This window comes from Pseudophryne corroboree, chromosome 3, assembly GCF_028390025.1.
Source record: "Pseudophryne corroboree isolate aPseCor3 chromosome 3, aPseCor3.hap2, whole genome shotgun sequence".
Lineage (NCBI taxonomy): Eukaryota > Metazoa > Chordata > Amphibia > Anura > Myobatrachidae > Pseudophryne > Pseudophryne corroboree.
Genome location: NC_086446.1, coordinates 711354663 through 711382196, shown reverse-complemented (window position 1 = coordinate 711382196; position 27534 = coordinate 711354663). Strand labels below are relative to the sequence as shown.

The 27534-nt window shown below is 44.1% G+C and overlaps 1 protein-coding gene across 1 annotated transcript in view; it reads right to left on the bottom strand.

Annotated features, from left to right (window-relative positions):
* LOC135056671 (alpha-2-macroglobulin-like) overlaps positions 1-27534 on the bottom strand; it is a 331440-nt gene that overhangs the window by 149200 nt on the left and 154706 nt on the right. Inside the window, exon 18 of the mRNA XM_063962121.1 lies at positions 6149-6290. Within this exon, the coding sequence (XP_063818191.1) occupies positions 6149-6290 (142 nt within the window). The remainder of the gene's footprint in view (positions 1-6148; positions 6291-27534) is intronic.

Genomic DNA, 27534 nt, shown 5'->3' with positions numbered 1-27534 from the left:
ATCGTCTCGGCCATGACTAGTGGCAGCAGCTTCAGCACGAGGTGGAAGTGGATCTTGATCTTTCCCTATTTTTTTAACCTCCACATTTTTGTTCTCCATATTTTAATGTGTGGAATTATATGCCAGTATCAATAGCAATGGCCTACTACTATATATACTGCGCACAACTAAAATGCACCACAGGTATACAGTGTAGATGGATAGTATACTTAATGGATGACGAGTGAAGACACAGAGGTAGGTACAGCAGTGGCCTACCGTACTGCTATATATAGTATACCGGTGGACACTGTCAGCAAACTGCTAAACTAGTCTAAAATGCACCACAGGTATACAATGTAGATGGATAGTATACTTATTGGATGATGAGTGACGACACAGAGGTAGGTACAGCAGTGGCCTACCGTACTGCTATATATAGTATACCGGTGGACACTGTCAGCAAACTGCTAAACTAGTCTAAAATGCACCACAGGTATACAATGTAGATGGATAGTATACTTAATGGATGATGAGTGACGACTAGGGTGGCCAATCCCGGGATCGGGATCGGCGGGATCCCGGGATTTAGGGCCAAAAATGGCCGGGATTCAATCCCGGGATTGGAAGCTCCAATCCCGGGGATTGAGGGATCAGCGTTGAGCGTCCACAGGATGCTCAGACGCTGCCCGGCTTCCTCCTTCCGGGTCCCAAGCGCAGCGTGAAAGGTCACGCTGCGCTATCAGAAGCCGTCAGCAGCGATGAACAGACGATCCCCTCCCTCCCGCCCTTGGTATATGGTATGTTATATGTGCGGGGCGGGCGGGGCAGGGTGGGGCGAGGGGGCGGCCACCTATCTAAAAGCCAATCCCGGGTATCCCGGGAATCCCGGGATTGGCCATTTTTCAATCCCGATCCCCGGGATTGAAAAAATGGCCCGGGATTGGCTTCCCTAGTGACGACACAGAGGTAGGTACAGCAGTGGCCTACCGTACTGCTATATATAGTATACCGGTGGACACTGTCAGCAAACTGCTAAACTAGTCTAAAATGCACCACAGGTATACAATGTAGATGGATAGTATACTTAATGGATGACGAGTGACGACACAGAGGTAGGTACAGCAGTGGCCTACCGTACTGCTATATATAGTATACCGGTGGACACTGTCAGCAAACTGCTAAACTAGTCTAAAATGCACCACAGGTATACAATGTAGATGGATAGTATACTTAATGGATGACGAGTGACGACACAGAGGTAGGTACAGCAGTGGCCTACCGTACTGCTATATATAGTATACCGGTGGACACTGTCAGCAAACTGCTAAACTAGTCTAAAATGCACCACAGGTATACAATGTAGATGGATAGTATACTTAATGGATGACGAGTGACGACACAGAGGTAGGTACAGCAGTGGCCTACCATACTGCTATATATAGTATACCGGTGGACACTGTCAGCCAACTGCTAAACTAGTCTAAAATGCACCACAGGTATACAATGTAGATGGATAGTATACTTAATGGATGACGAGTGACGACACAGAGGTAGGTACAGCAGTGGCCTACCGTACTGCTATATATAGTATACCGGTGGACACTGTCAGCAAACTGCTAAACTAGTCTAAAATGCACCACAGATATACAATGTAGATGGATAGTATACTTAATGGATGATGAGTGACGACACAGAGGTAGGTACAGCAGTGGCCTACCGTACTGCTATATATAGTATACTGGTGGACACTGTCAGCAAACTGCTAAACTAGTCTAAAATGCACCACAGGTATACAATGTAGATGGATAGTATACTTAATGGATGACGAGTGACGACACAGAGGTAGGTACAGCAGTGGCCTACCGTACTGCTATATATAGTATACTGGTGGACACTGTCAGCAAACTGCTAAACTAGTCTAAAATGCACCACAGGTACACAAAGTAGATGGGTAGTATACTTAATGGATGACGAGTGACGACACAGAGGTAGGTACAGCAGTGGCCTACCGTACTGCAATATATAGTATACTGGTGGACACTGTCAGCAAACTGCTAAACTAAAATGCACCACAGGTATACAATGTAGATGGATAGTATACTTAATGGATGACGAGTGATGACACAGAGGTAGGTACAGCAGTGCACTCTGCACTGTACTCCTCCTATATAATATTAATTATACTGGTGGTCCCCAGTCCCCACAATAAAGCAGCACACTGTGAGCACAGATATGGAGTGTTTTTCAGGCAGACAACGTATACTGGTGGTCACTGTCAGCAAAACTCTGCACTGTACTCCTGCTATAGCTGTTCCCCAGTCCCCACAATTAAGCAGTGTGAGCACTCAGCACAGATATATCATGCTGCACACTGAGCACTGATATGGTATGGAGCATTTTTTTCAGGCAGAGAACGGATAAAACTGGTGGTCACTTATCAGCAAAACTCTGCACTGTACTCCTAACAGCTGCTCCCCAATCCTCCCCACAATTAAGCAATAAAAAACAAACAAGAATCAACTGTCTTCTACAATAAACGGAGAGGACGCCAGCCACGTCCTCTCCCTATCATCTCCAATGCACGAGTGAAAATGGCGGCGGCGCGCGGCTGCTTATATAGAATCCGAATCTCGCAAGAATCCGATAGCGGGATGATGACGTTCGGGCACGCTCGGGTTAACCGAGCCATACGGGAGAATCCGAGTATGGCTCGGACCCGTGTAAAAAGGGTAAAGTTCGGGGGGGTTCGGTTTCCGAGAAACCGAACCCGCTCATCACTACTCCTGTGTGCTACTCGTCGGTCTCTGAGCACATGGGGGCCCTTTGAAAATCTTGCCATTGGACCCTCAAAGGTCTAGTTACGCCTTTGGTCAATATAATATATATAACATAGCAGAGTCAACACAGCATCCAGAAGCATCCAGTGTACCCCATACAGTTATACACTCTATTATTAAAAGTGCCTCCACAACCCCTTGCGATACTCTGGACACAGCAGTTGAAGCAGTATATCCCCTATATTCAGCATACTGGAATGTTAGGAGACAAGAGATACTGGATAGTTCCAAAAGCCATTTGATTCTAAACAGTGAGTGGGGGAGTTTATGATCCAATCCAGTTAAACCAGTTCTGGCAGACCCTGCCACAGTGAGGGGGGTTTTAGGACAAGGAACAGAGGACAGGCTGGAGTTTAGTGTGAGCTGAGAACTGGGAATGGAAGACACAGGCTAAGTGTCCAGGGATGAGAGCTCATGCTAGGGCTGTGGAACAGGCATGGTACTCCACAGACCATGGCATTATGGAGCATCATGTAGGTTTGCTAGGAAGAGCAAGGGATATCCAGATTTGCAGCATGAGAGCACCAACAGCGCGAGCAATCAGTGGAAGAAACAACGGGGATTCCCACCTTCAGGGGTACCCTAGAAGCAGGACTGGAGGTGTGAGTCTTCGGGGAGGACTATCTGGGTGAGTGGTAGGAAACCACGTATGACGAGTCCATGAGAGATCCCGTTTAGATAGACTGCAGAGAGCCCCCAGCGAATAGAGGGAGAACACACTGAAAAGAATCTCAATTTGCAGCCGCCGTACTACTGATTCCCAGAGACTGTGTGGTTATGTAATGTAATGCTGTCCGATCATTGTTTATGCTGTTATTGCCATTACAGCGAAGGGAAGGAAATGCTGAACTGCTGTAATCTGATATAATCGAAACAAAGTTCATGCTGGAGGGAGAAGAACAATGAATTAAATGTTATTACTGTGATGACTCTGTCTGAACTTTAAATAAACTGCTTACTGTTTGTGATGAGATGGCCTGGCGTTCAATGCTTTAATCACTGACGTACCTAGCACTGCCCGGGTTTCACATGTATATTTATTTATTAGTGACACAGTGTTCCCCTTTTTTTATTTTATTTTTTACAGCATACATCAGCATGCGTTCTCCAGGGAAATGGCACCAAATCCCGGCCGCGGCACCTTTTATAGAATCCAAGTATCGCGAGAATCCGACACTGGGACGATGACGTTCGGCCTCGTTCTGGGATCAGAGTCTGGCGGGATCAACCGAGCTGCGCTCGGAATCCGGTATTGAGAGCGGTTCAGATTCAATAGACTATGAACCGCTCATCCCTAGTTAGAAGTATCATTGGACTACTAATTTAGTAGATATATTTACCCCGGCAGTGAAATAACATATCCAGAATCATTTCCAGTGAATCCATGGTAAATAAAAAAAGTAGTCTAAGGATAACCTTCTAGCCCATTGCAGCCAAAAGTAGTAATAACCTTTTATCTACACCTGGGATATTAGGTTGATCAGCTAAGCAGCCAAATATTGCCCAAGGTCCTTTGCCACGAAAAAATATACCTAAGGTAGTATTATCATAACGGATCAATTCTTTCCAAATTTGTAGAATATATTGACTGCCCCAAAATCTTAGTATGAGATCTAAATCCACAGCTATGCACTTGGGCCAACTGACATCCCCAGAAAGTCCAATCAAATGCCAGTTTTTAGGGGACAGGGATGCTCTATGTAACAATTATGTTATTTCTTGATAATTACTGGTCGGGATAAGTTTTAAATTCAGTTGGAAGGTGTAGGTGAACGAGATGACAGTTAAATGGTCCATTTGCAAATCCCTGTGAGCTCAACTTCTGTATCAAGTTCAATTCTTATCTGAGCATATATAGTAGATATAGAGTGTCACCCAGATTGAATAAGTGCATCAAAAGGGTTAACAAAATCTTGTGGCTTCAACCGTGAAAGAACGGATTTTAAATAATTTTGAGTCCAAAGACTATACTTTTCCACAGCCTCAGTAAAAGTAAGTGGTTTCCTAGAGGGGCGCAATATATGTCTAAGGGTCTCATTCAGAGTTGATCGCACGTACTGTAGCTGCTTTTTGCAGCCCATGCGATCAACTATACTCTGCCTATGCGGGTGGGTTTTTTCCCATAGCAAGGCTGCATTCGCTTGTGCTGCCCTGCTATTGGGAAAAAATTGTGCAGTTTCTAAGTAGGTCTAGACATACTTACTAGCTGCAACGTTTTCAGCCTGTTTGGTCCTGGCTCTGACGTCAAACACCCGCCCTGGACACGCCTGCGTTTCTTCAAACATGCCTGCATTTTTCTTTCCACTCCCAAAAAACGGTTCCGAACGCTGTGTTGTCGCCCAGGAACGCCCACCGCCTGTCAATCTTCAAGCGATCGGTGCTGCGATCGCTTTCCTCGTTCCCTTCAGTGTTGCCCGGCGACGTCCGTTGCCAGGCAACGGCGTGAGTGCGCATTATGGCCCCCACGCATGCGCAGTAGTGACCCGGTCGCAGCTGTGCGAGCGAAAGTACGCTGCGATCGGGTCAGAATGACCCCCTAAGAGTGGTAATACCCAGGGAGGACCAGCTCATAAAGTGTAAAGAGACGGTGATTTCTTGAAACTAAAAATTTCGTACCAAATGATGGAACAAGGAATGTGTGTAGTGGATACTATGAGTTTTTATTACCGATTTCCAGAGTTGCAGAGTGGAGGTTAACAGAATGGTATTTTACTTACCCTACAGCAATCAGTCACTTACCGTACAGTGATCAGTGACTAACCCTACAGCAATCAGTGACTAACCCTACAGCAATCAGTGACTAACCCTACAGTGATTAGTGACTAACCCTACAGTTATCAGTTTTACTTGCCTTACAGTGGCTTGTCCTACAATGATTCGTGACTTACCCTACAGTCATCAGTCACTTACAGTAAAGTGATCAGTCACTTACCCTACAGCGATCAGTCACTTACCCTACAGTGATCAGTCACTTACCCTACAGTGATCAGTCACTTACCCTACAGCGATCAGTCACTTACCCTACAGCAATCAGTCACTTGCCCTTCAGCAATCAGTCATTTACCCTTCAGCGATTAGTCACTTGCCCTTTAGCAATCAGTCACTTGCTCTACAGCGATTAGTCACTTACTCTACAGTGATCAGTCACTTACCTTAATGCAATTAGTGACTTGCCCAATAGCAATCAGTCACTTACCCTACAGCGATCAGTCACTTACCTTACAGTGATCAATGACTTATCCTACAGCGATCAGTCACTTACCGTACAGTGATCAGTGACTTTATCCTACAGTGATCAGTGCTTTACCCTACAGTGATCAGTCACTTACCCTACAGCGATTAGTTCCCAAATCCAGGTTTCAGGGAAATATGTCCTCACTTTTTCCACTTTTTGTGGCACTGGTGACAATGCTGGCACTATATTATCTTTGTTTGTACTTTCGAATAATCTACTTCCAACAAAATCATCATCTAGGAAACAGAAATAATAAAGCAGTTATTTAAGCTGGAAAAAATTAATCAGTCAATGAAGTTCAACCCCAAAATTCCTTGTCACAGTACATGATCCATTAGAAAATAAAAACAAACTAATTAATACATAAACTTATTCAGTACATAAATCATAAGATAATATACCTAGACTTATCTGTCCAGTACATTATGGAACTGGGATCTCAGAAAAGTATCCAGGAGCAATTTCTGGGAGTTTCAGGACTGCTTCCTCTAGTTCATTCAAAGCTGCCATGATAATGATAAACTGGAAGCAATCTGCACTGTGATTGGTTGAAAGTCCTGGTTATTATGGCGACAGCTGGCATGACTGGCCTTGCTTTCCATGATTGCTATCACAGACATCAATATCATACAATATTTGGAAATAAATGAGAGCGCAATTGCAATTAAAAATATAGTAAATACTTTAATACATGCACAACATATATTAGACAAAATTAAAAACAAAGTTATTCTAAAAGGTTATTCTAAAAAGTCAAATAAATTATTGGTGCTTGACACACCCCCAGAGGGTTCCACAACCTGTAACTGATCCGGTAATTGTCTGTAAATCAATCACTGTCTCAAATGTTGGTAGCTTTTTCTACTATGTTTGAATAGAGTTCCACAGAATGATGGTTTTTTAGAAGTAAATCTGATGCTCACCGCTGCTGGAGTTCAATAGCAATAAACTTCCCATTATCTGGTGCAGCGGAGGGAGAAGGAGCATACACCTCTCTGGATCCAAATGCCGTATGAAGAGAGGAAAGAGTGGCTGTCAGCAGCGCCGCTCACAGTGTCCCTGTCAGCCCGTGCTCTGTACTCCACAATTAGGGGCGAGCTTGATGAGATGTTTCTCAGGGTACACGTGGAAAGGAGCGCGGCTGTAGACTGGCAGTGGAACAGTGGAGACAGAGCCCGGCAGTGTTGTGGCCCTCACGGGGGTAGCCTTTACGCGTTTCTCCGCTGTCAACGTATAGCGGTTTCCTCAGAAGGTATAATTAGGTGTCAAGCTGATCCGATATTTATTGTGCAGTTGGCCAATCCACAGAGGCCATTTAACAACAAACAGGTGTACTTAATAGTCTAAAACAAGTGTTCAATATTAGTAGAGTTAATCTCTAACTCCACTTTTTAAAAATAATATCATAAAACATCAACAATATTTATTAATATATACACAGGCTTTCAATATTTTTATATATATAAAACGTTTTTTTACAAAAACAATTGATGTTTTGTTTGTTATAAGAAGGCATCACCGCAATTCATGTTCCAAGGAATAGATTTCAACTAATAGAAAACAACCAATATAAATACCAAAAAGGTCAGTGGCACAGCAGACTAATGCAGGAGTCACGTATGCCACTAGACCTGTGTTCGATTCCCATCCAAACCCAAATCGTATCACCAATATATATTTTTTATTATTATTTATTTATTATTAGTATTATTATTGTTATTTGTTTTTCTCTCCTCTCCTCTATCTCCTTCTTTATTCAGCTTTTTATTAATCAAATTATATATTCTCTCTCTAGCGATCTTATATATTATTTTCAAAAATACCTATGTGTTGTTAATATATAATCAGATCAGTTGTCTCTAATCATATTTCTCTAAAGAGCGTAATCATATAAACTTATAGATGAGAAGGAGAGAGGAGAAAAACAAAAGCAAAATTTCAATCATCACAAAAGGGTACATATAGTCATAAGAATGGGGAAGGGAATTGGAAGAGGGGAGGGGTAAAGGGAAGTTCCATTTATCAAAACGTAACCTATTAATATCTTCAAGCTGATTTGATCATGCTTTTTAGAACCAGCCCTCCGATTTACCAATTTTTTATATATATTTCACCAATAATTATAGTTCTGTTTTCTTCACAAGTACCTATATACACATATACTAGTAATCGATTTGTAGCTATAGATAAATCCAAATAACAAAAAATGAGAAATTATATATATATATAGAGAGAGAGAGCAAGTATTTTTCTGAAGTCAGTGTAACTAATATAACTCCCTAGGGTAGTTATAAGCACACTAAGAGATAGGCAGACAAACCATAAATCACGTTCTCCAGTAGATTATCTTATGCTAAGAGGACATTAAAGATTATTTAGTTCAACTGACTCATTTAATCCTGCGGGGAACAAAGACCCTAGAGAGAAGATCCAATAAGCCTCTCTTTTACATAGGAGGTTAAAGCGATCTCCACCTCTGGTTGTGTTCCCAATATGTTCGATTCCTTGTACCTGTAATACATTAATATTCCCCTTATGTTTAGTCTGTACATGGCGGGATAGGCTATGTATACATAGCCCTTTCAGGACATTCCGCCTATGTTCCAGGAATCTTGTATTTAAGGAACGAGTTGTTCTTCCTACATATTGTGCTCCACATTAGCATGTTATCAGATATACAACATATGTGGAGTTACAATTAATGTGATGGTTAATATTAAAGATGGTTCCTAGCGCAGTAGAATTAAATGTGGTACTTTTATTAATTATAAAATTACAGGTATGCAACCTATCCTGCCACATTTATAACATCCCTTAATATTTGATATCTTGCCTAACCAAGTTATAGCAGTATTATCCAATTTCTTCTCAATTTTAAAATGACTAGGGGCTAAGAGACTCTGCAGACTTCGATTTTTTCTATAGACTATTCTAGGTTCTTCCTTCAAGCATGTGGATAGGACTCTATCTGTTTTTAAGAGTCCATAGTTCTTCTTAATAATTCTCCTAATAGCTTTCGAACAAGAATTATACTTGGACACAAAGATCAATTCATGATCAAGTCCTTCCATCATAGATTCTTGTGTATCTATACTTGTTTTTCCCAGTAACAATGTTTCTCTCTCTTTAGAGCTCGCTTCTTTGAGTGCAGAGCTAAGTAGATTTACAGGATATCCTTGTTCTAATAGAGCATTAGTAAGATCTTTAGCTTGTGATTCGAATTTCTCATATTTTGAACAGTTTCTCCTTAGTCTAAAGTATTGACTTTTTGGTATGTTATCCAACCATGGCCTATAATGACAACTAGAATAATTCAAATATTTATTAGAGTCCACTTCTTTCTTATATGTAGAGGTGACAATTCTATCTTTATCTACTTCTAGGGCAATATCCAGGAAGGTGATGTGACTACCGTTAATAGTGCTAGTAAATTTTAACCCAAAAGTGTTATGATTAAGATAAGTGACGAACTGTGAAGCTGAGAAGTGATCCCCATCCCAAATAAAAAATAAATCATCTATGTACCGCCCGTAGAGCACTAGGTTCGCCCCAAATGGGCCACCCCAAATATATTTTTCTTCGAAGCGGCCCATATATAGATTGGCAAAACTTGGGGCGAACCGAGTGCCCATGGCGGTACCCATAATCTGTAAATAAAAGTACCACATTTAATTCTACTGCACTAGGAACCATCTTTAATATTAACCATCACATTAATTGTAACTCCACATATGTTGAATATCTGATAACATGCCAATGTGGAGCACAATATGTAGGAAGAACAACTCGTTCCTTAAATACAAGATTCCTGGAACATAGGCGGAATGTCCTGAAAGGGCTATGTATACATAGCCTATCCCGCCATGTACAGACTAAACATATGGGGAATATTAATGTATTACAGGTACAAGGAATCGAACATATTGGGAACACAACCAGAGGTGGAGATCGCTTTAACCTCCTATGTAAAAGAGAGGCTTATTGGATCTTTTCTCTAGGGTCTTTGTTCCCCGCAGGATTAAATGAGTCAGTTGAACTAAATAATCTTTAATGTCCTCTTAGCATAAGATAATCTACTGGAGAACGTGATTTATGGTTTGTCTGCCTATCTCTTAGTGTGCTTATAACTACCTTAGGGAGTTATATTAGTTACACTGACTTCAGAAAAATACTTGCTCTCTCTCTATATATATATATAATTTCTCATTTTTTGTTATTTGGATTTATCTATAGCTACAAATCGATTACTAGTATATGTGTATATAGGTACTTGTGAAGAAAACAGAACTATAATTATTGGTGAAATATATATAAAAAATTGGTAAATCGGAGGGCTGGTTCTAAAAAGCATGATCAAATCAGCTTGAAGATATTAATAAGTTAAGTTTTGATAAATGGAACTTCCCTTTACCCCTCCCCTCTTCCAATTCCCTTCCCCATTCTTATGACTATATGTACCCTTTTGTGATGATTGAAATTTTGCTTTTGTTTTTCTCCTCTCTCCTTCTCATCTATAAGTTTATATGATTACGCTCTTTAGAGAAATATGATTAGAGACAACTGATCTGATTATATATTAACAACACATAGGTATTTTTGAAAATAATATATAAGATCGCTAGAGAGAGAATATATAATTTGATTAATAAAAAGCCGAATAAAGAAGGAGATAGAGGAGAGGAGAGAAAAACAAATAACAATAATAATACTAATAATAAATAAATAATAATAAAAAATATATATTGGTGATACGATTTGGGTTTGGATGGGAATCGAACACAGGTCTAGTGGCATACGTGACTCCTGCATTAGTCTGCTGTGCCACTGACCTTTTTGGTATTTATATTGGTTGTTTTCTATTAGTTGAAATCTATTCCTTGGAACATGAATTGCGGTGATGCCTTCTTATAACAAACAAAACATCAATTGTTTTTGTAAAAAAACGTTTTATATATATAAAAATATTGAAAGCCTGTGTATATATTAATAAATATTGTTGATGTTTTATGATATTATTTTTAAAAAGTGGAGTTAGAGATTAACTCTACTAATATTGAACACTGGTTTTAGACAATTAAGTACACCTGTTTGTTGTTAAATGGCCTCTGTGGATTGGCCAACTGCACAATAAATATCGGATCAGCTTGACACCTAATTATACCTTCTGAGGAAACCGCTATACGTTGACAGCGGAGAAACGCGTAAAGGCTACCCCCGTGAGGACCACAACACTGCCGGGCTCTGTCTCCACTGTTCCACTGCCAGTCTACAGCCGCGCTCCTTTCCACGTGTACCCTGAGAAACATCTCATCAAGCTCGCCCCTAATTGTGGAGTACAGAGCACGGGCTGACAGGGACACTGTGAGCGGCGCTGCTGACAGCCACTCTTTCCTCTCTTCATACGGCATTTGGATCCAGAGAGGTGTATGCTCCTTCTCCCTCCGCTGCATCAGATAATGGGAAGTTTATTGCTATTGAACTCCAGCAGCGGTGAGCATCAGATTTACTTCTAAAAAACCATCATTCTGTGGAACTCTATTCAAACATAGTAGAAAAAGCTACCAACATTTGAGACAGTGATTGATTTACAGACAATTACCGGATCAGTTACAGGTTGTGGAACCCTCTGGGGGTGTGTCAAGCACCAATAATTTATTTGACTTTTTAGAATAACCTTTTAGAATAACTTTGTTTTTAATTTTGTCTAATATATGTTGTGCATGTATTAAAGTATTTACTATATTTTTAATTGCAATTGCGCTCTCATTTATTTCCAAATATTGTCTTTAATTAGGTGATAATCCAAATCACCTGTTGGGAGCAGCAACTACAATTATTTATTTACAAGTGTTCAATTAGACTTAAGGGAAACTTGCGCCTGATAAACAAGTGTTATTGTTTATTATTGTTTTTTATCAATATCATACAGCCTGCACTAAGCAAGTTCAAATTCTGGGCCTAATTCAAACCTGATCGCTGTTGTGCGAATTCGTACAGCGGCCGATTATTGAATGACTGCGCAAATGTATGCACCACAATGCACAGTCGCAATGCCAAACAGTGACAGAATGGTGCAAAAATTTCGATCGCAAGGCGTACGCAAGGTGATTGACAGGAAGTGGACGTTTGAGGGTGGTACTGTAACTCGCCGTTTTCTGTCAGGAAAAACGCAGGCATTCCCAAGCGATTTCAAGGAGGGTGTGTGATGTCAGCTCCGGCCCCAATCAGCCTGTTTGTATCGCACTGTAGGAGTAAGTCCTGGGCTACGCACAGACTAAAAAAATATTTCGATGGTGAGTGAGACGCAAACGGATTTGCAGATGTCTGCTAACTGGCGAAGTTTTCGCATGGCGTACACATGCATTTGCACACTTGCATGGGGCGGGTTTTCACTCTCTATGGGCAGTGGCTATCTGATGGCAGACTTCTTCAAAAACGGAGAGGAGCAATCAGGTCTGAATTAGGCCCACAGTACTAATGACATCGGTGGACGGAAAAGCAGTAGGTGGAGCAGGCTTCCACATGAAGGGGCAGGGATTTTTACCATACATGGGTGGATTCTTGCTTTAGCATAAGATAATAATCAGGCTGTTGCGGCCATCTGGAAAAGTGGCCAAAGATTAGATCCGACTCCATTATATAGTGGCACGAAGGCACACTGCGTACTAACACTGGGGAACACTATCTCTTATACCTGTATATTTGCCCAGATCTGTGACTCTGTGACTCATTTCCTAATGCTGGACGGAGTCACAACGCTGGGCGGAGTCACAACGCTGGGCGGAGTGAGAGTCATAGAGTCACAGATCTGGGTGGCTGGATGCAGGTCATGATCCCTTAACTTTCTGGTGAGTGGTGAGCACTTTAAATATTGTTGATGACAAGCAGACGCAGAGGTCGCGCTCCCTGCCTGACCACACACTGCTGAGTCTATTTCCATGCTGACCCGTGCATCTGCCCCTCCCCCACCTGTGGCCCCCCCCCACCCCCCCACCAGCGTCCCCACCGCACATCCCCGACCTGTGGTGTCACGATCCGGGTAACTGGAAGCCATTACTTACCATCCAGATGTCTCCTGAGGCTGGCTCAGTGTTCCAGGGCCGGATCTCAGCGGCGTTGCTGAGATCCACACTCTACATCTCCCTCCTGTCATCCAGCAGCGCTGTCACAGCGGCCTCATGTTAACCTCAGCCTGGCGTCTCCGGCCCGCCGCGGCCTCCGCCGCCGCTCCTGAGTTTTCAGTTCACAGATTCTTCTGTGTAACGTCTCCTGCCCGCTGCGGCTTCTTATGTCATTCATGTGTTTCCAGTGTGCAAGTTGTCTGTGTGACGTCTCCTGCCCTCTGCGGCATCCACCGCTATTATTACTGAATTCCCACATGGTTGTCAAACCTTGTGTTACCGGTCTCTCCTTCCTGTGGTCGTTTCTGCTTCAGGTTTCCAGCTCCTGCTTCTAAACTCCACTAGAGACCCGCACCAGCCTACCACCTTGCAGTGCAGTGCAGCCTGACTCCACAGTGCTCAGTGATTACATCTCACTCCTGGCTATTATTACACCAGCTTCCAGCACCTAACTTCCAGTGGTGTTCAGCTTCTAAGCATATCGGTGCTCCGCCATCGATTATCTACAAACCATCAAATCATCAAACTCTAGCATCATTCAAGCACGGTATTCTACGGTTCATTATCCGACTGGTTCCGTCCAGCGTACTCAGCAGTCTACCACTTTGTACAGTGTTGCCAGCTTCCAGTGAACACCTGCTGGTCTGTTCCTCTTCTTTATTCCAATACTCTGCATACGGGTTTCTGGTTAAGGACATTCCAACTCTTGGTCAATTAGAACTGTACCTGATAATACCAGTACCCTGAGGCATCTGCCAACCTGCAGCTTTCCAAGGAACTGTTACTGTATTACTTGCTCAATTAATTCCTGAAAAGTACTGCTGTTGTTTTATAAGAACTGTGCTTAATAAAAACCATAGACTTGTATTCCAGTTGTTGTGGTCACGCCTTTGGGCATTTGTACTGCATTCCACCTGCATGTCTAACGGTCTGATCCAACCCTCTAAGTTAAACTACATCTCAGCCCCTACAACTGAGGCTTCCTCTCGTCAGCTCCAGCCCTCAGTTTTGACAGTACCTAATGGATCCAGCTGAAGACCAAGTCCAAGGTACCAGGCCGATGCAAGAACTGGCAGCCCGTCTTGAACATCAGGAGGCTGCACATTGTCTCCAGGATCTCTCCTCTTGGCTGGATGGAATCCAAACAACCCTCCGTGGTTCAGGGGCGGCCAGTGTGCCAACTGCAGTACCTATGGTGGTAACCCCACCCACCATACCCATTTCTGCTCCATGACTACATTTGCCGATACGCGCTAAATTTGATGGGTCCCCTAAGGCCTGTAGAGGATTTCTCAACCAGTGTGAGATCCATTTCGTTTTCCAACTGAACGCACCAAAATTGCCTATATCATCTCCCTCCTCAGTGGCACCACCCTTGATTGGGTATCACCCCTCTGGGAGAGATCGGATGCTCTGTTATCCTCATGTACAAACTTTGTGGCAACATTTAGGCGCATCTTCGACGAGCCAGGCCGTATAACCTCGGCCTCTTCTGAAATCCTCCGGTTACGTCAGGGGACACGAACTGTCGGTCAATATTTGATACAATTCCAAATTTTGGCTTCAGAACTTTCCTGGAACGATGACGCTCTTTATGCAGCCTTTTGGCATGGCTTATCTGAACGTATTAAGGATGAGCTCGCTACCAGAGACTTACCTTCAAAGTTAAACAAGCTCATATCCCACTGCACTAAAGTTGACCTTCGGTTCTGTGAAAGGGCAATTGAGCGAGGAAGGCCAACCTTTCCTAAGACTACCACTACTCCTCCTCCTCGTCAGCCATCTCCGCCCAAAGAGGAACCTATGCAAATTGATCATTCTCATCTATCACCAGCAGAGTGTAGAAGACGCCTATCCGAACATCTCTGTTTGTATTGTGCTGCACCCTCTCATGTCATCAACGCTTGTCTCAAGCGCCCAGGAAACTCCGCCAGGGAGAGGGTCGGCTAGGAGTAATGAAATCCTCTTCTTCAAGTGATTGTAACCTCCCATTCTCGCTTCTAGTGGCACAGCGCACCAGGAACCTCATTGCCCTGCTGGACTCAGGAGCAGCCGGGAACTTTATGACTGAGGAATACATTAAGCGGTGGTCGCTACCCACTGAGAGACTTCCATCTTCCATATGCTTGACTGCCGTGGACGGCAGTAGGATTTCCGATGCAGTCATTTCTTTCAAGACCCTGCCTATCCGTCTGAAGGTAGGAGCACTTAATTCTGAACTGATTTCCTTCCTGGTGATTCCAAAGGCCACTCATCCTGTGGCTCTAGGCCTTCCATGGCTCCGTCTTCATACCCCTCAAGTTGATTGGAGGACTACCCATATCCTGGCATGGAGTCCCTCCTGTTCAGAGACTTGTCTTTCTAAAGTATTACCAGTTTGTTCATCCTCTTCCAAATCTTCTGATGTTCCACCTTCTCCATACCGAGACTTCACAGATGTGTTGAGTGAATCCTCTGCAGATATTCTTCCCCCTCATAGGGAATGGGATTGCCCTATCGACCTCATTCCAGCGAAGATTCCACCTCGAGGTCGAATATATCCATTGTCGTTACCAGAGACTCATTCTATGGAAGAATACAGTTGTGCTCGTAAGTTTACATACCCTAGCAGAATTTGTGATTTTCTGGCCATTTGTCAGAGAATATGAATGATAAATCACAAACTTTTCTTTCACTCGTGGTTAGTGGGTGGGTGAAGCCATTTATTGTCAAACAACTGTGTTTACTCTTTTTAAATCATAATGACAACAGAAACTACCCAAATGACCCTGATCAAAAGTTTACATACCCTGGAGATTTTGGCCTGATAACATGCACACAAGTTGACACAAATGGGTTTGAATGGCTACTAAAGGTAACCATCCTCACCTGTGATCTGTTTGCTTGTAATCAGTGTGTGTATAAAAGGTCAGTGAGTTTCTGGACTCCTGAAAGACCCTTGCATCTTTCATCCAGTGCTGCACTGACGTGTCTGGATTCTGAGTCATGGGGAAAGCAAAAGAATTGTCAAAGGATCTGTGGGAAAAGGTAATTGAACTGTATAAATCAGGAAAGGGATATAAAAAAGATGTCCAAGCAATTGAGAATGCCAATCAGCAGTGTTCAAACTCTAATTAAGAAGTGGAAAATGAGGGCTTCTGTGGAAACCAAATCACGGTCAGGTAGACCAACAAAAATTTCAGCCACAACTGCCAGGAAAATTGTTCGGGATGCAAAGAAAAATCCACAAATAACTTCAGCTGAAATACAGGACTCTCTGAAAAAAAGTGGTGTGGTTGTTTCAAGATGCACAATCAGGAGGCATTTGAAGAAAAATGGGTTGCATGGTCGAGTCGACAGAAGAAAGCCATTACTACGCAAATGCCACAAAGTATCCCGCTTACAATACTCCATACAGCACAGAGACAAGCCTGAAAACTTCTGGAACAAAGTCATTTGGAGTGATGAGACCAAAATTGAACTTTTTGGCCACAACCATAAACGTTACATTTGGAGAGGAGTTAACAAGGCCTGTGATGAAAGGTACACCATTCCTACTGTGAAACACGGAGGTGGATCGCTGATGTTTTGTGGATGTGTGAGCTACAAAGGCACTGGAAACTTGGCCAAAATTGATGGGAAGATGAATGCAGCATGTTATCAGAAAATACTGGAGGAAAATTTGCACTCATCAGCCCAGAAGATGCACATGGGACGTACTTGGAGGTTCCAACATGACAATGATCCAAAACACAAGGCCAAGTCGACAGCAGAATAAAGTGAAGGTTCTGGAGTGGCCATCTCAGTCACCTGACCTCAATATCATTAAGCCACTCTGGGGAGATCTCAAACGTACAGTTCATGCAAGACAGACCAAGAATTTACAGGAACTGGAGGCTTTTTGCCAAAAAGAATGGGCAGCTTTACCATCTGAGAAAATAAAAAGCCTCATCCACAACTACCACAAAAGACTTCAAGCTGTCATTGATGTTAACGGGTGCAATACACGGTATTAAGAACTGGGGTATGTAAACTTTTGATCCGGGTCATTTGGGTAGTTTCTGTTGTCATTATGATTTAAAAAGAGTACACACAGTTGTTTGACAATAAATGGCTTCACCCAACCACTAACCATGAGTGAAAGAAAAGTTTGTGAGTTATCATTCATATTCTCTGACAAATGGCCAGAAAATCACAAATTCTGCTAGGGTATGTAAACTTATGAGCACAACTGTATATTAAAGAAAATCTAGCGAAAGAATTTATCCGGCCTTCTTCCTCTCCGGCTGGGGCAGGCTTCTTCTTTGTCAAGAAGAAGGACGGGAGCCTGCGGCCATGTATAGATTACCGTGGTTTGAACGACATTACCGTGAAAAATCGGTATCCTCTTCCTCTCATTATCGAATTATTTGACCGCGTTAGTGGAGCTACAATCTTTACAAAGTTAGACCTCAGGGGTGCCTATAACCTCATCCGGATCCGAAAGGGTGACGAGTGGAAAACCGCGTTTAACACCCGTGACGGACATTACGAGTACCTCGTCATGCCTTTCGGACTCAGTAACGCTCCAGCTGTGTTCCAGCACTTCGTGAACGAGATCTTCAGAGAAATCCTTTATCGTCACATTGTGGTCTACCTCGATGACATCCTCATCTTCGCTAATGACCTGGGTGAACATCATTTCTGGGTGAAGAATGTTCTGTCCCATCTCTGTGCCAACCATCTTTATTGCAATCTGGAAAAGTGTGTCTTTGAAGTAAAATCCATTCCATTTTTGGGTTACATTGTGTCCGGTCCTGGGCTAGAGATGGACCCAGAGAAACTTCAAGCTATTCGAGATTGGCCGATACCTACAACCCTTAAGGGTATCCAAAGGTTCCTAGGATTTGCCAATTATTACAGGAAATTTATTCGAGACTTTTCCACCATTGTGGCGCCTATCACTGCCTTTACCAAAAAGGGTGCTAACCCTTCCAAGTGGTCGGAGGAAGCCACTCAAGCTTTCCATCTGTTGAAACAAAGATTTGTCTCAGCTCCAGTGTTGAAACAGCCAGATACCAGCTCGCCTTTTACTCTAGAGGTAGATGCCTCTTCTGTTGAAGTGGGCGCAGTCCTGTCTTAGAGAGCCAATTACAGTCATCTACATCCTTGAGGCTTCTTTTCACGGAAGTTCTCCCCTGCCGAACGCAATTACGCCATAGGCAATCAAGAACTTTTGGCTATCAAACTCGCTCTGGAGGAGTGGAGATATTTGTTAGAAGGAGCTTCATATACTATTACAATTCTGACAGAACACAAAAATCTCCTGTATTTAAAAGGCGCTCAATGTCTCAACCCTCGACAAGCCAGGTGGGCGCTCTTCTTTTCAAGATTTGACTTCAAACTTCCGTTTTGTCCAGGGTCAAAGAATCGCTGATGCCCTTTCCCACTCCTGGGAGCAGGAAAATGAGTCTGAGTCTACTGACAAGCATTATATTATTGATCCAGTGGCATTCTCCGCAGTGAGGTTAGACTCTATGCCCCCGCCAGGGAAAAGCTTTGTTAAACCGGCCCTCAGAAGGAAGCTCTTGCATTGGGCTCATTCCTCTCGCTTCGCTGGACACACAGGCATCCAAAAAACCATAGAATTTGTCTCCAGATCTTACTGGTGGCCGACCCTCTATGAGGACATCACTGAATTTATTGCATCTTGTCCAAAATGTGCCCAACACAAAGTACCCCGCCAGTCACCCGTGGGGCAACTGGTTCCTCTATCCATTCCTCATCGTCCATGGACTCATCTATCAATGGACTTTGTTACAGATCTCCCTCTGTGTAATAAGTTTAATACCATCTGGGTGGTAGTTGACCGGTTCACCAAGATGGCTCATTTCATTCCACCCACCGGTCTTCCATCAGCTTCCAAGTTGGCTCAAGTCTTCATTCAGGAAATCTTCAGACTACATGGTCTCCCTGAGGAGATAATTTCTGACAGAGGTGTTCAATTTCATGCTCCTAAGTTGGTCCGAGACTTCCATACCAGATTTCCTCGGAAGCCTAAGAAGTGTCCTGGGGCCACTCCTAAAGGGGGTGTGCTGTCACGATCCTGGTAACTGGACGCCATTACTTACCATCCAGATGTCTCCTGAGGCTGGCTCAGCGTTCCAGGGCCGGATCTCAGCGGCGTTGCTGAGATCCACACTCTACATCTCCCTCCTGTTATCCAGCAGCGCTGTCACAGCGGCCTCATGTTAAACTCAGACTGGCGTCTCCGGCCCGCCGCGGCCTCCGCCGCCGCTCCTGAGTTTTCAGTTCACAGATTCTTCAATGTAACGTCTCCTGCCTGCTGCGGCTTCTGATGTCATTCATGTGTTTCCAGTGTGCAAGTTGTCTGTGTGGCGTCTCCTGCCCTCTGTGGCATCCGCCGCCATTGTTACTGAATTCCCACATGGTTGTCAAACCTTGTGTTACCGGTCTCTCCTTCCTGTGGTCGTTTCTGCTTCAGATTTCCAGCTCCTGCTTCCAAACTCTACTAGAGACCCGCACCAGCCTACCACCTTGTGGTGCAGCCTGACTCCACAGTGCTCAGTGATTACATCTCACTCCTGGCTAATATTACACCAGCTTCCAGCGCCTAGCTTCCAGTGGTGTTCAGCTTCTAAGCATATCGGTGCTCCGCCATCGATTATCTACAAACCATCGATCTCCATATTCATTGAACTCTAGCATCATTCAGGCATGGTATTCTACAGTTCATCACCCAACTGGTTCCGTCCAGCATGCTCAGCAGTCTACCACTTTGTACAGTGTTGCCAGCTTCCAGTGAACTGTCTGTTCCTCTTCTTTATTCCAATACTCTGCATACGGGTTTCTGGTTAAGGACATTCCAACTCCTGGTCAATTAGAACTATATAACTATTACAACTACATAATACTCAGAGTAATACTATAGAATACAAAATTTAACAGCTACAGTATTCACTAGTGTTGTACTCACAGGGTGTGGCTATATTAACGCACTGCACCATTTGGTGATTTCTTTCTATTACAGTTACATTGTATGTAGCAGTGGATGATATAGCTTACTATTAAGAGCAATTGCTCTCGAGTTACTCAGTCATAGTCACATATTCCATTGTGTTTACCTGTCAGTAATAAAACGGTTATCTGCTGAAAACATTGATTCTCAAGGGATCCAGCTACAGTTACACACTGTTATTTGATATAGCTACTGATAATAAAGATAATATACAATCACTGTAACCATTTAATGCCATTATATGAGTGATCATATTGGCTATTATACCATACTTACCGTAATACAGTAGCCTTTTAGGAATACATTGGATATTTGCTTAGATACTGAACCTATGGATTGATCATAATCCCCCAGATCAATTATATTAGAACATTTAGATTCGTAAGTGTTTCTTACTATACTAATCGAGTAGAATTAATATAATACATGACACAGGTAGCGAGCTTTTGGTTTTAAGAAATTAACTTTATTTGGTTATTTCACTCACAGTTAGTATTTGTTGTATTGTATTGTCAAAATTTCGTCTTTTTTGAACGATCTTAATGAACTTATTAAAAGTAAAATTTGAAAATGATTCTACGTGCGCCAACAAAGAGACATTCTTTTCTCTCCTTTTTCTTCTCACTTAGAACTGTACCTGACAATACCAGTACCCTGAGGCATCTGCCAACCTGCAGCTTTCCAAGGAACTGTTACTGTATTACTGACTCAATTAATTCCTGAAACGTACTGCTGTTGTTTTATAAGAACTGTGCTTAATAAAAACCATAGACTTTTATTCCAGTTGTTGTGGTCACGCCTTCGGGCATTTGTACTGCATTCCAGCTGCATGTCTAACGGTCTGATCCAACCCTCTAAGTTTAACTACATCTCAGCCCCTACAACTGAGGCTTCCTCTAGTCAGCTCCAGCCCTCAGTTGTGACATGCAGCACCCACGGACCACCTACACCATCCACGGCACCCCTGTAGCCGCCCCTCCCCTGCTCGCAGAGCATCCGGACCCGGTGCACCCCCGCCCCTCCCCAACCAGTGGCAGTCCCACACCCGCCCCTCCCCCATCCACGGCACACCCACAACTACCTCCCCACCCGCGGCACCCTCGCACCTCCCCCACTCTGCTACCTGTGGGCACTGTGTGTATAAGCGGCACTGCTACCTGTGGGCATTGTGTGTATAAGCAACGCTGCTACCAGTGGCCATTACTAAGAATGCAGGTAATACTCCATATAATACAAATATTGAACACCAGAAAGGCGTGCAGGGGTTAACGGGGCATAGCCCCTTGCGACGGTGTGAAGAGCGCCCGCAGGGCACAATGAATCACCTAGTGCACTGAGACTCATTAGGGAGAAAGTCAATTTTGTCTTTACTTTCAGACAGCTCACATGTGGCTCTAGTCATGGTAAACTTGGCCTATAAAAAAACACACAGCTCTTTCCTACCTCCATCTTCACAATCAGACTACTCTCTGGATTGTAGCGCAGACATACATTTTTTTAAACTATATATTGTCACGAATCGGCGCTCTGCTACGTCTCACCTACCAGCGCGCTGGTGTGCAGGCCTCCGGAGGTCATGGCCCCAGTCGCGGCTGCATGTGTGTGTGGACCGCAAGCGTCATCTTCCGCATTGCTGAGTACCTCTGAGTCCGGTCCTGTGTGCTTTCTGCTGTGTGCCGGCGTCCTGCCTGTGTGGTCGTTGCCATGACTCCTGCACTCAGCTGATCCTGGTGTGCAATACAGCACTGTGTCTCCACCCAGAGTTCAGTGACCAATCACTGCAGAGCCATGGGTATAACTCCCAGTCCGTGGCTCACTCACATTGCCTCAGACAACGAGTCCCATACAGTGTGCCTTGTTCTCCGGACTCCTGTGTTCCTGTTTCCAGCGATTCCCCGTGGTTACCTCCTGTGCTCTCATCTCACTTCAGCTCTCCTGTTTTCTGCAGACTTCATTCACAGCCAGTTACCAGCTCATCAAGCAGTAGAGACTCTCCTCAGGTGATTCATTCATTACTACCTGTGCACTGCTAATTGCATACCATCTGTGCATCTCTACAAATCATACCATCTCATTGCATAGAGACTGTCTCCTGCTTGGGCCTAGTGTGGCCATAAGGACTTTGTTATACAGAGACTGTGTGCTTTTCAAGTTTTACCGGAGTTCTGTTTATTTCATTTGCATTCAGCATCAAGTCACTTTATATTTCTGTTGCAAGAGACTTTTCAGTTTGTTTTGGATTCAATTACCAATCACTGTTACTTTATTGCCTGGTTTCAGTTTCGTCATTCACTGCTATACCATCTACTCTGTGAACCCTGTGTAATAAACATCAGCGCTTATGCGCCGGACTTTCATATTGCCTCCCCATTTTGTTTATCACACCAACACTGACCCACTAGTGCTCCCGCCGGGGACAGACAAACCCAGAGACCTGACAGTTTGTCTGAGGCCAATGGACCCGGACGGTGGTCAGAGTGTGGGGTTAGGGACACTCCAAGGTTTAGTGTCACGACTAGATGGTCAAGAGGCTGCGCAGCAGCAGATTATACAATTTCTGCAAGAAATGTCTTCTCGCTTGGATACTCTGCAACAGTCACTTCCAACTTCAGTTTCATCAGTGTCTGCTCCTGTTCCTAGTTCCACAGTTTCTAACTCTCCAGTTGCTCCTGTTCCAATGTCTCGCATCCATCTACCTACTCCAAGTAAATTTGATGGTAATGCTAAGATGTGTCGTGGATTTTTGAATCAATGTGAGGTTCATTTTGAATTGCAACCACAGAACTTTCCAACACCTAGAACAAAGGTTGCTTATATTGTTTCTCTTTTAGCCGGCTCTGGACTGGGTCTCTCCGCTGTGGGAGCGAGCAGATGCTTTGTTGTACAACTATACAGAGTTTGTTGCTACATTCCGACGCATCTTTGACGAACCTGGGCGTACGACCTCTGCTTCTTCAGACCTCCTTCAGATCCGCCAGGGAACACGTACTGTGGGTCAGTACGTTATCCAGTTCCAGACATTGGCATCAGAGGTAAAGTGGAACAACCAGGCATTGGTTGCCGCCTTCTGGCATGGTCTCTCTGACCGCATAAAGGATGAGTTGACTACCCGAGACTTACCAGAACAACTGGAAGCTCTAATTTCCCTATGCGTCAAGTTGGATCTACGTTTACGCGAGCGAGCCTGTGAACGCTCTTGAGGTGATCTTCGCAAGCACCGAGCTATGCCTCCTGTACAGTCTCTACCTATTATTGCTGATGAACCCATGCAGGTAAACAAGTTTCGTTTAACACCTGAGGAGCGGTCCAGAAGATTAAAGGAAAGACTGTGTCTCTATTGTGCTGCTGCTGGTCATCTGATTGGTTCCTGTCCTGCTCGGTCGGGAAAACGCCAGGTCCTAACTTGTAGAGGAGGAGTCAAGTTAGGGACCTTGAATAAAGCTCCTTCTTTTCAAGACCTTACATTACCTGTCACTCTGGAGATGCCAGATGGACTCCAGTCTCTGTCCGCCTTAGTGGATTGTGGTGCTGCTGGTAATTTTATCACACAAGCTGCAGTGGATAGACTTCATCTCCCAGTGTCTAAACTGTGTCGTCCAGTATATCTCACTGCCGTGGACGGGAGCCGCATTCCTGAAGGTTCCATCTTTCAGCAAACCAAGCCAGTGGTTCTGGGAGTAGGCTTCCTGCATTCCGAGTTTATTGAGTTCCTGGTTATACCTAAAGCTGGCTATGAGATCGTACTGGGTATGCCTTGGCTTCAATTGCACAATCCGCAATTTGACTGGTCTACATTACAGTTAACAGCATGGAGTTCCTCTTGTCATCAGTCATGTCTGGCTCAAGTACTTCCAATCAAGTCTTCAAGTGTAAAGTCTCAGTCTGGCCTTCCGGAGGCCTATCAGGAATTCACTGACGTCTTCAGTGAGAAAGCAGCGGATGTCTTGCCTCCCCACCGAGAGTGGGATTGTCCCATTGATTTGATTCCAGGGAGCAAGCCGCCTAGAGGGCGTACATACCCTCTTTCTGTTCCAGAGACCCAAGCAATGAGTGTATACATTAAAGAAAATTTACAAAAAGGGTTCATCCGTCCATCCACTTCCCCAGCTGGTGCAGGATTCTTCTTCGTCAAGAAGAAAGATGGAGGACTTCGTCCCTGTATCGATTATCGGGGTTTAAATGACATCACGATTAAAAATAGCTACCCGTTACCTCTCATCACAGAGTTATTCGACAGAGTTAGAGGTGCGTCCATCTTCACGAAACTGGATCTTCGCGGGGCTTATAATCTTATCAGGATTCGAAGTGGTGATGAGTGGAAAACCGCCTTCAATACTCGTGACGGCCACTATGAATATCTAGTGATGCCCTTCGGCTTGAGTAACGCCCCGGCCGTGTTTCAAAACTTTGTCAACGAAGTATTCAGAGATCTCCTGTATAAATGTGTGGTAGTTTACCTCTATGATATCTTGATCTTCTCTCGTGATTTAGTTTCTCATCGCCAACAAGTAAAAGAGGTTCTTCGACGTCTTCGACAGAATCATCTGTATGGCAAGCTGTCCAAATGCACATTTGAAGCTTCTTAAATATCTTTCTTGGGATACATTATTTCTGGAACAGATCTTCAAATGGACCCAGCTAAACTGGAAGCTATAGAGAGCTGGGCTCTTCCAACAACACTCAAGTCAGTTCAACGTTTCATAGGCTTTGCTAATTACTACAGAAAGTTTATTAAAGGCTTCTCTACGTTAATAGCTCCAATCACCTGCCTTACCCGGAAAGGGGGGAATCCTTCCCAATGGTCTGACGCTGCACTGTCTGCTTTTCATAAAATAAAACAAGCTTTTATTTCAGCTCCTGTGTTACAACAGCCGGATGTCAACAAGGCCTTCATCCTGGAAGTAGATGCTTCAACGGTTGGCGTGGGCGCAGTCCTGTCCCAGGTGGGCGTTGATGGTAAGACTCACCCCTGTGGGTTTTTCTCTCATAGGTTCTCACCCGCTGAAATTAACTATACCATCGGTGACCAGGAGCTGTTGGCAATCAAATTGGCCCTTGAAGAATGGAGGTATCTACTGGAGGGCACGAGATTCCCTATTACCATCTACACGGATCACAAGAACCTTCTTTACCTGAAAGCAGCGCAGTGCCTGAATCCTCGGCAAGCAAGGTGGGCCCTATTCTTTTCCCGTTTTGACTTTAAGTTAATGTTTAGGCCCGGCTCACAAAATGTTAAAGCAGACGCCTTGTCTCGCTCTATGAGCTCTAATGAGGAATCTTCAGAACAAGCTGCTCGACCAGTATTAAATCCTGTGGTTTTCGCAGCTACAGGGGTGTCGCAAGTTCCACCTCCAGGCAAGATGTTTGTCTCTCCAGAGCTTCGTTCAAATCTCCTGTCCTGGGCTCATACGTCCAAATTTAATGGTCACCCTGGGGTTTTCAAGACTTTTAAATTCCTGTCCCAAACGTATTGGTGGCCTCGAATGAAAATAGATATTCAAGAATTTATAGCTTCATGTCCCAAATGTGCTCAGCATAAAGTTTCTCGTCAGGCTCCCGCAGGCCAATTGGTACCCAATTCCATTCCCAAGCGCCCTTGGTCTCACTTATCGATGGACTTTATTTCTGATCTCCCTCCATCCAAAGGGTATGACACCATCTGGGTAGTAGTCGATAGGTTCTCAAAAATGGCGCACTTCATTCCACTCATGGGGTTACCCTCTGCTCCAAAATTGGCACAGTTGTTTTGTCACGAAATATTTAGGTTACATGGACTTCCAACAGAAATTATATCTGACCGAGGTGTACAGTTTGTGGCCAAGTTCTAGAGGGCTCTGTGTTCTGCGCTACAAGTGAAACTGAAATTCTCTACGGCCTATCACCCTCAAACAAATGGGCAGATAGAAAGGGTAAATCAAGAGCTAGAGACCTATTTGAGACTGTATATCTCTTCTTCACAGGATGACTGGGTAGAGTTATTGCCTTGGGCAGAGTTTGCTCATAATTTTCGTTATCATACTTCTACAGATACAACTCCTTTTTTCGCAGTTTATGGACAGCATCCTAAAGTACCTGATTTCCAAGAGTTACCCGTCATAGATGTGCCTGCGGCTGCTTCTGCTCTTCAGCGGTTCGCTCAAATTTGGAAGAAGGTTCATTTATCTCTTAAAAAAGTTTCTCAACGGTATAAGATGTTTGCTGATCGAAAGAGACGAGCGGTTCCTAGTTTAAAACCGGGCGACAAAGTCTGGTTATCTACCCGAAATCTCCGTCTCAGAGTTCCATCCATGAAATTTGCTCCATGGTTTATTGGGCCATTCCCGGTGGAAAGTGTTATTAATCCGGTGGCTTATAAATTAAAACTGCCTGCTTTTTTAAAAGTTCCCAACTCATTCCATATTTCTCTCCTCAGACCACTAATTCTCAATCGTTTCCAGAGAACGCTTCCAGCAGCTCCAAAGGTACAAACTCATCGGGGCGTGGAATACGAGGTGGAAAAGATCTTAGACTCTCGACATCGTTATGGTCATCTGCAATACCTGATTGACTGGTCTGGATATGGTCCTGAAGAGAGGAGTTGGGTAAACGCCACGGATGTCCATGCTCCACGATTGGTTCAAGCCTTCCACAGACTCTTCCCTGCCAAGCCTCGTGGGTGTTCGGTGCCCACCCATAAAGGAGGGGGTACTGTCACGAATCGGCGCTCTGCTACGTCTCACCTACCAGCGCGCTGGTGTGCAGGCCTCCGGAGGTCATGGCCCCAGTTGCGGCTGCATGTGTGTGTGGACCGCAAGCGTCATCTTCCGCATTGCTGAGTACCTCTGAGTCCGGTCCTGTGTGCTTTCTGCTGTGTGCCGGCGTCCTGCCTGTGTGGTCGTTGCCATGACTCCTGCACTCAGCTGATCCTGGTGTGCAATCCTGCACTGTGTCTCCACCCAGAGTTCAGTGACCAATCACTGCAGAGCCATGGGTATAACTCCCAGTCCGTGGCTCACTCACATTGCCTCAGACAACGAGTCACATACAGTGTGCCTTGTTCTCCGGACTCCTGTGTTCCTGTTTCCAGCGATTCCCCGTGGTTACCTCCTGTCATCTCATCTCACTTCAGCTCTCCTGTTTTCTGCAGACTTCATTCACAGCCAGTTACCAGCTCATCAAGCAGTAGAGACTCTCCTCAGGTGATTCATTCATTACTACCTGTGCACTGCTAATTGCATACCATCTGTGCATCTCTGCAAATCATACCATCTCATTGCATAGAGACTGTCTCCTGCTTGGGCCTAGTGTGGCCATAAGGACTTTGTTATACAGAGACTGTGTGCTTTTCAAGTTTTACCGGAGTTCTGTTTATTTCATTTGCAT